Source organism: Triticum aestivum, chromosome 3B (genome assembly GCF_018294505.1).
Source record: "Triticum aestivum cultivar Chinese Spring chromosome 3B, IWGSC CS RefSeq v2.1, whole genome shotgun sequence".
In the NCBI taxonomy this organism is placed as follows: domain Eukaryota; kingdom Viridiplantae; phylum Streptophyta; class Magnoliopsida; order Poales; family Poaceae; genus Triticum; species Triticum aestivum.
Window position 1 is genome coordinate 273,197,179 of NC_057801.1, and position 12,457 is coordinate 273,209,635.

General features: G+C 43.0%; 1 protein-coding gene across 1 annotated transcript; it reads right to left on the reverse strand.

Moving 5' to 3' along the window:
* Nucleotides 1-3,812: 3,812 nt before the first annotated feature.
* Nucleotides 3,813-11,846, reverse strand: LOC123069696 (glucosidase 2 subunit beta). Its single transcript, XM_044492628.1, has 16 exons — nt 11,585-11,846; nt 11,376-11,489; nt 11,023-11,118; nt 10,616-10,855; nt 10,318-10,496; nt 8,810-8,884; nt 8,649-8,720; nt 7,977-8,328; nt 7,762-7,866; nt 7,580-7,681; nt 5,742-5,799; nt 5,579-5,647; nt 4,611-4,698; nt 4,454-4,515; nt 4,305-4,356; nt 3,813-4,207 (listed from the first exon to the last, which is right to left on the reverse strand). Exons 1-16 carry the CDS (start codon nt 11,676-11,678, stop codon nt 4,148-4,150), a joined length of 1,818 nt encoding a protein of 605 aa, XP_044348563.1. The 5' UTR covers nt 11,679-11,846; the 3' UTR covers nt 3,813-4,147.
* Nucleotides 11,847-12,457: the final 611 nt, after the last annotated feature.

Genomic DNA, 12,457 nt, shown 5'->3' on the forward strand with positions numbered 1-12,457 from the left:
GTTGTACATCTGGTTGGAGCGGCTGAGTATTTAAACTCGAGGACACCCGGTCCCGGCCACACGGTCCTCACCGTATTCTCCTTGAGCTAAGGTCACACAGATCTCGCCCAATCACTCGTGGTAAGTCTTCAGGTGACTTCTGAACCTTCACAAACTTGGTCACTCGGCGATCCACAATTCCTCCTGGATGCTCTAGACCTTGATGCCTAACCGTATGGAAGAAGCACAGTCTTCAAAGGAAACAAACGTCGGATCCACGCAGGATCAATCTCTTCAGTGATGCTCAATCACTTTGGGCTTGTAGGTGTTGGGTTTGGGTTTTCCTCACTTGATGATTTTCGCTCAAAGTCCTCGGAGGATGGGATGCTCTCAATTGACAAGTGTCAGTTTCTCTTGAAGCAGCCAACCAACTAGTGGTTGAAGGGGGCGGCTATTTATAGCCTAGGGAGCAGCCCAACATGATAAGACATAAATGCCCTTGTCTGATATGACCGTTAGGTGGGTAGATATTTTGGAACCGCTGGCGCATAGCACAGCAACGGTCGAAATTTTGACTATCAAAATCCTCAGGGCTATCATGTTCCTCACTGTGTAGGCAATTCACACTGGTGAATTCCTAACTCCTCGGTCAGAACAAATTCCTCAGAGACCAGAAGAACTTCGTCTCTGTCACTGAAGAATATGACTGAACTGTATGAGATTTCCAATGGCTTCACTCGAAGGGATTGGTAGGTGTAGGATTTTGAGTTGAGCATCACATGGAAATTTTTCCTTAGTATTTTCTCGACCCCCTTTAACAGTACGGTGTTTCCTATGACTCAAGAAATAGAAAATGAAACTACGAAAACAAAAGTCTTCACGCTTCATATTCCTCGAATGAATACCAAGTCTTCAAGGTCACACCAATTTCTTGACTTTCAAAGTCTTCAGAAAGTCTTCAGATATCCAAAGTCTTCAGACGAAGAATTCATTTTTAGGGGTCGATTTTCTCTATAAATATCAAACTCCTCATAGACTTATAGACCTGTGTACACTCACAAATGCATCAGTCCCTTAACCTATAAGTCTTCAATACACCAAAATCACAAAGGGGCACTAGATGCACTTACACCTAGATCTAAAAAAACGCAGTCAAACCCCCCTCCCGGCATGGACAACCGCTAGCAGTCCAAATCCCCGATGCCCCTGACCGCCAGCACGCTGTTGTCCGGCCGGTGCTGCTCATCCACCATCGGATACACCCCCCGGGTCGCCAGAGACTACTGCCATCATCGAGGGAGACGCGTGCACCTCGCCCTTGCCTAGCCCACTCACTGCCAGCCACCTGGTCCTACTCGAGCGCGCGCCACATCGTGGATCCAGGCGAATGGTGGCAGAACGTGGCGGATATCTCATCTGCTCCCCTGGATCCACGGTGAGGAGGGACAAAGCCAAGGATGATGAGGAGGCAGTTGCAGGGGGAGTGCCTCCTTACTCACGGCCACGGGGGTGTTCTCCGGCAGGATGCCTCTCCACCAGCGCCTCCTCGGCGCTAGTGGCCTGGGCCACTACGACGCTCATGGCCTGGGCCACCACCAGCACCAACCTCATGGCAGTGCACGGGCCGATGCTGCTCCTCCGCCCGTACTCCACACCGCTGACCCGACCGCCACCATGGAGGTTCTCTTCATGGGCAGCCTCCTCCGCTCCACGCTGACAAGGTCCATCTCACCGCGCGACACCTCTTCACCGAAGACGCCGGGGCGTCGGAGCCGAGTGAGGGGCTGGACATGCAGGCGGCAGATCCGCCGCCAACGTGCGAGTACTTTCGCTGGCAGTTGTCCACACCCACAGCGAGGGGAGGGGGTTGATTGCTTTTTCTTTTTTAGATTCAGAGGTGTGTGTGTGTCAATTCTTTGCCAAGCCAGCTTCTTACATTCCAGTCCAACTTATCAGAAAGTGATTAAACAAGACAAATCACCCTATCGGTGCTTTTTACAAAAAGTTTACTAATGTGGTGACTTTTGCAAGTGGGTAGGTGGTTTTCTGCAAATCTGGCTGCAAATGTGATGCTTTTCCGTAATTAACTCGTTTCAGCGCATTGTACCAATTTTCTGGTCGGAAGATCCAAGACCGCAAACTCCCTCCGCTTCGAATTACTTATCACAAAAATGGATGTATCTAGAACTAAAAAACCGACTATATACATCCATTTATGTGAAAAGTAATTCGGGATGAAGGTAGTATTATAATAAGTATCATGTATGTCAAGTAAGCATTTTTGTCAAGGTGACATACAATTGAATGAAGAAAGAGAATCGATGCAAAAAAGAGGGTTTATCTAAAATACTCCCTCGGCAAAGAAATATACTAGACTATGATACTATCACTACCGATATAGTATTATTATTATATACTAGCATCGTATGCATCATACTTCCCATTTCAGGAAGCCTAAATTTAGCCAACGTCTCTGTTTTACGAGGAGTTTTGTAAAAGAATTTAAAAATATCTATATTATTATTATTATTAAAAAGATGGGTTCAAGAAATATACTAGATCATGAGCAACCGACGTTGTTGCTCATCGATCACAACCAGCGGTAGATCAAATCCAGTCGGTCCACACGAGTTCTGGGATTTTTCCAATAGCCTTATATCATAGCAAAATAGTTAAATAATATTAAAGGGAAATTTATGAACAATTTTAGTATTGGTACACCCCGGCCTATTGGGCTGGATCCGCACTGCAGTACAGATTGAGGGTGATCACACAAAATCTCAACCTGGTACAAAAATGTGCCCAAGAACACAGCCGATACCTCATAGGACAAAACAAACACATAAATCAATTTTTTTCTTTTCCGTGGTAAAAACATAAAACATAAATCATAACGTAAATCATTTCGTAAGGTCCAAAACTCTAAAGGACAACAAAAGGCAAAGATATTGCAATACCTGCAAAGCAGGTAGGCAAGTGTGCTTTGAAATGTTTATATGATTGTAATTGTTATGAGGTTATGATTTGTGCGCGAGTTCTTTGGTTTGTACTTGTGACCTATACAATTAAAAGAATGTTGGTATGGAAAAATTGTGTTGACTCTAATCATCTTGAAAGTCCAGTTGTTAGAGGGCATTTCCTTTTTGTCCAGCTATATAAGTCATGCGAGTGGTTTGTAGTATGTCATAAATGTAAGTTGACTTTTTTCGTCTTTTTTAATGTAAATCGACCTCTTTTTTTAGAATATAAATTGACCTATTGAAGTGATTAATTCAGGGTAGCTTATGTTATCGAAGTGTCTTGTTGATCTTTCAACTACACCCAAATGCGCCATCTAAAACTAGACTGTAAGAGGCGAACCAACCTTAGTTTGAATGGTTAGGAGGACAATCATGGACGAAGCTAGAATCGGATTACGTCTAGAGCTAAGCTAGTTTAAATGATACTCCCTCCGTCTGAAAATACTTGTCATCAAAATGGATAAAAAAAGATGTATACATAATTAAAATACATCTAGATACATCTAGATACATCCTCTTTTATCCATTTTGATGACTGACAAGTATTTCCGGACGGAGGGAGTACACTCCAGTAGTTTTTACATTGTATAAGAACGTATTGCACAGGATATTGTTATTACGCCTAGGGCTATAGCGCCAATTGCGCTAGGTCTCCGCCACTGAGGATAGTAGTATCCTCCGCCCACCAGGTTTCAAGCCTAACATTTGACATTTGTGCTCGCATTTTTCAAGATTTATAGGTCTTTCAGCGATGCGTGTTTAGTGGGAGAAGATGTTCTCATCGACTACGGCAACGTCTGTGACAACTTCATCAATCTCAAGATGATGTGTTGGCTCAGAGACGCTGTGCATAACTGATAAGTTACAAACAGAAGGCTTAGTCTCTTTCAGATGACCTAGATAAACAATTTGAGGAAACGTCCGTCAAAGGAACTAAAAGAAAAAGATATCCACTTGCAGCTACTAAAATCAGGATGATGTGAAAATTTCAACCATCCGACCATTTTGCTCAAAATTTTCCCTAACCAGACTAACGCTACTTTGGCGCACAGCTCCAGGCTTTTCTATCTATCCAACATGTACCTCGGTAGCCTTTCTTTCTTGTGGTTATGGTTGTAATAGTGGAGTCATTGTTTCCTCGTGACAGTTTAGAGCTCGTCGTGGCTGGACAGGTTTGAAGACGCAGCGTCGAGTTTCTGTTGCAGCTCCTGTTATAGATTGTTATATATATAAAGCAAAACTCTATTAGCTCCCAACCTCAATGCAAAGAAAGAAAACACATTCGTGATAGGGACAAGAAAGAACCTTCAGCTTCTCTTCAACACACATTGCAGGAGTTGACAGCACAGCGACATACCTGCGTCATCGGAACAGACATAGAAATAATTAACATGATATAATGTGCATTTTGGTAAAAAGATCAAAGGTGTATCATGACAAAAAAAACTACGCACTCGCATCTGCTGGGCTCATCAACACCGTTAAGCTCGTTGCTCAGCCCACATCTAAGCCTGACCTGCATAAAAGTTAAGCCGCACAGTTATATTTTAAGACATGCAAATGGAAAGAGCTGTGCTTAAGGAGAATGCAACCCTGAATAATAGCAAGTACCTTTAGGCTTCGGTCAGGGCCATTCCAGCATTTGTCTCCATTTGAAAAGTGCATCATCCTGTAGGATTCTTCAAATTTGTCCCAGCGCCTGACCAACAGAGAGTTTCCATTTTTATTTACGGCACAAGATAACTAACTGCACTAGGAATGATAACGTAGTGCAAATGCATGTTTGTGTGCTTCCATGCACAGAATAGGATGTTTAGGCTTGTGAACGTCATACACAAGAGAAAATAGAAACTATAATTTTCTTCCAAGTAACTTTCAAGTAGCTCTAAGCTAGTTGGTAGCTAAACCAGCCAGGACTGTCTAGAAAATGGTCCATGTTCAAAGATAAAATGGCAGTAAAGCAGAGCAATGCTGATAGACACAGCACATTGAAAACAAAATTGTGCTCCCCTAATCTATTCCTAAAATTGCATCCCTAAGAGAACATGAATGGAATTAGTCGGGTTTTTTTTCGAAACGGGGAATTAGTCGTTTGAAAACATGGTAACGTAATATAACACATGAAAAAGTTGCTTATATACACAAACCTACATAGTAAGAAAGCTATCCGGGTTGCCTATGTAGTGAATTGTAACTTCGACCATTACTTGTTCACGTGCAAGTATCAACCCTAGAACTTCATCCAGTTTACAAGATTAACAGCCAGGTTATAGCTCAACCTTTCAAGATTCTACGTTTATTTCGCAAGCTATTGTGCTGAAAAAATGTAATCACGGTAATGATGAAGAATGAACAAGATCTCAGCTCATGCTCTCTAAAACACAGTTAATAATCTACACAATGCATTTTTCTAAATAGCATTACTCAGTGTTTTCCCATAGTGAATATGAATGTGAGAATTTCCACAACATATCAATATGTTAGTGGTAGTGGACCAAACTAAATATGAAGTTTAATCAATGGATTACAGTAGGGAATAACAAAAAAAACTAAATCTTAAAGGAGTGCGGGAAACACACCCCAGGTTAGTGGAACTGTGTCCTTCAACCTGTGAAGCTTTCTTGTATGGACAGACCTTGTAAACATACCTGCCAATACGGATCATGATTCAAAAATCAGTAAACCTAACCAAATATAAAATGAAAAAAAAAGGTTTGAATTTTTTTGAGATGGGATACATACTTGCCCTCCTTGCCCTCAAAGCACTGGTCATAAAAGTAATAGAACTCCTTCTCCTTACCTAACAAGAATGCATTTCAATCAGTTTCAATTTTTCACAAGTTTACCAAGGTAACGTATTAACTAGACTAACTAATCAGATGAGGTCAGCATCTAGAGTAGCAGGTAACATGTAATACAGAGCAATAATGTTCTAAAGAAATGAAGCCTCAAATAGTTGGAAATGTATTGTAAGTACCAGGGGCCGAAATGCAAACTATGTAGATTCGGCTAGAAATAAAACCAAAAAGATATATGAAAGAAACATACAACGGGATGTTCTTTATCTATGGTTGGACTACACTATCCTGTAAATGACTCTAAGTTATTTTTGGCCATTTTAAGGAACAACTTATTTTATGGAACTTCAACAAATTCGCCGGTCGAAAATCAGTTTGGTTTCATGCCTGGGAGGTCGACCATGGAAGCCATTGTCTTGGTACGACAACTCATGGAGAGATATAGGGAGCAAAAGAAGGACCCGCATATGGTGTTCATTGACTTGAAGAAGGCCTACGATAAGATACCGCGGAATGTCATGTGGTGGGCCTTGGAGAAATACAAAGTCACAGCAAAGTACATTGCCCTCATCAAGGACATGTACGATAATGTTGTGACAAGTGTTCGAACAAGTGATGGCGACACTGATGACTTCCCGATTAAAATAGGACTGCACCAGGGGTCAGCTTTGAGCCCTTATCTTTTTGCTTTGGTGATGGATGAGGTCACAAGGGATATACAAGGAGATATCCCATGGTGTATGCTCTTTGCGGATGATGTGGTGCTAGTCGCTGATAGTCGGATGGGGGTCAATAGGAAGTTGGAGCTATGGAGATAAACCTTGGAATCGAAAGGTTTTAAACTTAGTAGAACTAAAACCGAGTACATGAGGTGCGGTTTCAGTACTACTAGGCAAGAGGAGGAGGTTAGCCTGGATGGGCAGGTGGTGCCTCAGAAGGACAACTTTCAATATTTGGGGTCAATGTTACAGAAGGATGGGGATATCAATGAAGATGTGAACCATCGAATCAAAGCCGGATGGATTAAGTGGCACCAAGCTTCTAGCATTCTCTGTGACAAGAGAGAGCCACAAAAGCTAAAAGTCAAGTTCTATAGGACGGCGGTTTGACCCGCAATGTTGTATGGCGCTAAGTGTTGGCCGACTAAAAGGCGACATGTTCAACAGTTAGGTGTGGCGGAGATGCGCATGTTGAGATGGATGTGTGGCCACACAAGGAAGGACCTAGTCCATAATGATGATATACGAGATAGAGTTGGGGTAGCATCGACTGAAGAGAAGCTTGTCCAACATCGTCTGAGATGGTTTGGGCATATTCAACACAGGCCTCCAGAAGCGCCATTGCATAGCGGACGGCTAAAGCTTGCTGATAATGTCAAGAGAGATCGGGGTAGACTGACATGGGAGGAATCCGTAAAGAGAGATCTGATGGACTGGGGTACCACCAGAGAACTAGCCATGGACAGGGGTGCGTGGAAGCTTGCTATCCATGTGCTAGAACCATGAGTTGGTTGCGAGATCTTATGGGTTTCACCTCTAGCCTACCCCAACTTGTTTGGGACTAAAGGCTTTGTTGTTGCTGTTGTTTTTTGTTGTTGTAGTGTGTTCTTGCTTAGGAACCATGTTAGCACAGTTCTCATTACCATTTACTGGATGGCTTAAGAAGTAGTTTCATCAACCGAAAGCACAACATTTGATAGAAAATCCCTAACAAAACTAATAGGTGCAAAATATACAAGTGGGTGATGCACTCAACGAGGAGACAAAGTTTCAATTAACTTACCAAAGTCTTGCTTTAGCTTATCTGTCAGAGAGGTTATCCTAGATTGAATTTTGGACAGCTTTGAGCTAGCATCATCATACTCCTTCCGAACATGAGCAGCCTCTAAAATCATAAATGTGTAAGCGTTAGCACATACTCATATAAATCATGAAGAATCAACAAAAGTAGTATGTACGATTGACCTGATAAATCAACAGGGGTCTTGAAAAAGTTGAATTTCTGTAAAACATTCTGTACAGTTTGCTGAATCTTGTCCAGCCATGATGCTTGTCCTGAGGCAGTTAAATCTGAAGGAAGGAACAAATCAAATCAAAAATAAATAATTACATACAATGGGATAATCGATAACCACATACAGTAGGATAGTAATTATTGTTGTCATATAAACACACTATACCTGAATGGTCATCACCTTTCCGGTCGTCATCAGATTTATAGGACACATCAGGTTCTTCATGATCATCAACATATTCATCATCTGATACATTAGACAACTCTTCGTCTTCAAATTTGTGCCTATCATCCTCAACTTCTGAATGATAGCCAGCATAATTTTCTTCTACGGGTTCTGGTATATCATGCTCATCTTCAAATGCTTCTTCTGCAGGTTCTGGAATATCCAGCTCATCCTCATGGCCCTTTTTATCGCTTTTACCAACATCATCTACATTTTCTCCAGTCCAGCGAGAAGCTACCAGACGACCCAATTCCGCCTTTGACAAACCTTCAGAGTTGACAGAAGTAGGGTCCTGCAAAACATACAACAATGCTTCATAACTTGAAATTGGAACTGCATTCCCAAGAGATCAACAAAAATTGTACAATATATTCTGGGTATCAATAATAATTGTATAAGTAATAAAAATATAACGTCCACACAAAAATTTGACCATCCTTAACCGAATATAATGGGAGATAAGGACAACGACAATGCGAAAAGACAAGCAAGTGCAGTTTTGGATATAGCTTATTAGTTACAGGACATCAGAAATCTAGACAAGACATCACAATAGCAAATATTAAACAAGTTCAGTGACATGAGTCAGCTGCAAAGCAGTTACTACACAACCTGCTCTTCGGTAGGTATTGCAGATGTCTCCACCGGTGGTTCGTCATCTCCAGTCCCAGCTTTAATGTCAGGCTGACATGGAAAAACAGCATATATACATTCAAATTTGATATTGAAACAAACTAGCATATCAATTTTCTAGTACCAAAAGTTAACTATACCACTTCAACAGATGTCTCGCCTTCTGGTGAGTGATTGTCATGGTCCGTGATATCTCCATCATGATGTTCAACTACCTATGTTAAACAGTAGTAACAAAATAACATAAATATATTTTTATAGCAGTGAACTAACAAGGTGCATAATGAGTACCTATATGGCTATATCTTGTACGTTAGGACTTAGGAGTGAGGATTTCACTAATTTGCCAATGGTTGTCATTTCTATGTTAGTCATAGGTCTTTCTTGGTGCGTAACGAGTACCTATATGGCTATACCTTGTACGTGAGGAGTGAGGACTTCACTAATTTGCCAATGGCTGACATTTCTATGTTAGTCATATGGGCTTTCTTAGTTAACCGTGGGAATTATTATGAAGCTGTCAATTAGGTTTTGTGTAAGCAAAGCAGTTGCGAAGCATCAAAGGGCTCCGAATTGTGATAGGCTCATAGCAGTAGCTCACCTCACCTACCTCGCGATGCTTTTCGCCTTAAGGCATGGCGTCCCCACGGCGCAATTCAGGAATCGCCAGGAGGCGGGGCAAGAGCCATGAATTGCTTGGCGGGAAAGAGAACTATGGCATGAGAAAGGGAGGGGCAAGAGGTTGGGGGAGTCACCAATTCAGAGAAGAGAAGGGGAGGGGTATGGGAGGACACCATCCTCATCTCCCCCCACCCCCCCCCCCCCTCCTTTTTTTCTGCAATGTTTCTTCTCGGATTTTCCTCACCCCCTCTGTTTTTTTGGCTTTTTGCTGGCTCTTATTCATTCATCTGTAATTTGGGGGGTATTGACTTGTATTCCTTCACTTCCCTTTTGTCTTCCTGGCTGGAGCCTTGATGGCTGACGTTGAGAAAGTGAATGAGAAGGGCAACTGAAGATAAAGAAGAAAGTATGGAAAGGTGGCCTGCATTACTTAATATTCATCATTTTTCTGCCGTGTGTGTGTGTGTGGGGGGGGGGGGGGGGGGGGGGGGGGACTCGTATGATATCGCCTTCGGCAGTTAGGTGGCGGTCATGTTGTGCTACTTCGCCTCGCCCTATCAGCATGATAACCTTGGCCGGAATTGCACAGAATATTTCTTGATAGCTTCAGTTGAACCTACAGCCTCCAGGGTACATGGGCATCTGTTTCTTGAGATGTGTGTATGCTTATGAAAATTGCGACCACAAGAAGGGAAGTTAACAATCCATTTTTTAGATGTTAATTAATTCAGCTTATATAGCGCGAAACCCTAAAATTGAAGTACTAAACCAACCATTTAAGGCTTTATTTTGTAAGTGGACAGCTTAAATGATTTTAAAAGTATAAAAAAATACAAGAGACTGATTTCATGATTATTTCATTACTTCTGTGAATTGCTTAAGTACAAAACTGTCTCCTATCAAGGTAATTCGGCTTCTGATATTATGGACGGGGATGATGAGTTCTAGTTCTTCAAACTGAGGTGATAGTAACCAACATGGAATAGATGGACGAGGGGTCAAACAATATATAGGAAGAACCACCAACCTTGCTTTCATCTTCTTGTGCCTTCTCATTAGTGTCCTGAGAATCTGCTTCCTGAGAGGCATCAGGTGCTTTGTTTTCCTCAGCCGCTTGTTTTTCAGCTTCTTCTTTAATTCTCTTTTCTTCCTTCTCTTTTATTAGGCGCTCCTCTTCCTCTGCCTTTTCTATTAATCTCTTTTGCTCTGCACAGCATGAACAGTATTGGACACATAAAAACTATCCATCTAAAATTAACATCTTCAACAACATTTACTCGATATACCCCTCTTTGCAAAACGACGAGTTAGCTATGAGAGCTCACCTTTGAGCTTGTCGACAAGCCCCTGGAGTATCTTCTCTTCACCCTTTAGTTTTGTTAACTCTGCTTCATCTTTAGCAATTGCCAATTTGGCCTTTTCAACTTCCTGATTCCGAATAACGACACCACTTTTATATGTAGCTACTTTCTTCTTTAACTTCTCCCTCGCCGCCTTGCCAGCTTCCCAGCATGTATTCTTGCAAGTGCTATTGCTACCGTATTCATCACTCCCGTCACAGCAATCTAGCAAACAATGAGGAACAAGTAGAGCAAGTTATAAAAGGATCAATGGAATAGGAGCTCCAGCCAGTTTCTTGGTCTCTAGTCTTTGTTGTACATGTATCTTTAGTTTTAACAAAAACAAGTAAAGCAATGGAACAAAGAAAAGGCAACTGCTATTAGCCTCTTACCGCATATACCATCATTCACTCGCGACGAGAAGATGGTGATTGGAGAATGTCCGGCATTCTTGCAGTAGAATTTCGCCTCCGGGCACGCGGATGTCCCTGCGCAGGAAAAAGGAAGCACGATTCAATGAACTGCTCTCCTGGTTCCAAAATTGGCACAAATCTAACAGAGAGAATATCCCAACTTTCACACATCTCCGGCACGAATGGATCCCCAAGACTCCCACAGTTTAAAACTAACGCGCACACGCCATGAAACTAAGGGAGCCTGGCTCTACAGCAATCTCGGAGAAATCACACCACAGGCGGAAGAAAAAGAGCATGTTTTAAAGCAAAGAGGAAGAAAGAGGCGGTACCTGGCTCGTCGGTGCCGTCGGGACAGTCGCAGAAGTCGTCGTTGAGCTGATCCCTGGTGAACTTGCCCGATCCGTCCCTGCACTTGATCACGCCGCCCCTGTAGTACGCCTCATCTGCGCCCAGCAACGCTAAATTAAGAACCGCATCTACCTGGCGTCGGCAGAGAAGGCGCAAAAGAAAGCAAAGCGCGGTCAGATCCGGGGGGAACCTTGCGGAGGGATGCCGAGGGTCTCGAGCGGCGGAGGGGATGCAGTGGCGGCGGCAGAGATCCATAGTAGGAGGAGGAGCGCGAGGACCCTCATGGCTGGCCGGAGCAGCAGTGGACGGGTCGGCGAACAGCGTGGGTTCGCTTCAGGTTTGGCTGTCACCAGGCAAAGAACCTCCGCCCCACAGGGAAAAACGGAACGAGCCTCGATTCTTTTCTTATTTTTCTTCACTTTTCTCCCCAACAACTACCCACAAATTTCCTCCCGACAGGGACGAGTCCATAAACGTAAATACGGTAGGCGGCCATTTCTGTATATGTTCGCCAGTAAATGACAATTCAAAAGTCAAATTTAGTATTGATCTACACGGCGCGCTGGATCACACCAATGTCTGATTACATGCCCGATCACAACCAAAAGAGACCAGTATACTTAGTTTCTAAAAATGTCCAAATCGAAAAGAACACCAGTCCGGCAAACCATGCAATTTTCTGCCATACCCGACCGGCGTCTGCTCCTCGATCAAGGTGTTGTCGTCATCGCCTAGACAACCTCCACGTCCACCTCAGCTGCGTCCTCATTGTCCGCCACTATCAACTAATCTTTTTTGCCGCTGCAAACATCTGGTAACGGACGGATTGCACGATCATTCTTGCGTCGACATCCAAAGACTCCAGATTCAAGGTTAACATCTTGGTGTCCTCCGTATTGGCGGCGATCTTCAACTTCTTTTCCTCGAGTGCGGCCTTCCTCTCTTCGATCATGGTCCTCCTCTCTTCGAGCATGAGCTTCCTGTCCGTCTCATCCATCAATAATTTAAACTTCTCCGCCATTTTCTCCTCGTGAGGTCCGAGCGCTTCACACATGCCTCCTTT

Excerpts from the sequence above, each read along its gene's own strand:
- LOC123069696 (XM_044492628.1), bottom strand. The coding sequence starts at position 11,678 with ATGAGGGTCCTCGCGCTCCTCCTCCTACTATGGATCTCTGCCGCCGCC. Across the intron at positions 8,721-8,809 it reads GCGAGACATCTGTTGAAGTG|CCTGACATTAAAGCTGGGAC; the intron begins GTATAGTTAACT and ends TTTCCATGTCAG. Across the intron at positions 5,648-5,741 it reads TTTGAGGGCAAGGAGGGCAA|GTATGTTTACAAGGTCTGTC; the intron begins GTATGTATCCCA and ends CCGTATTGGCAG.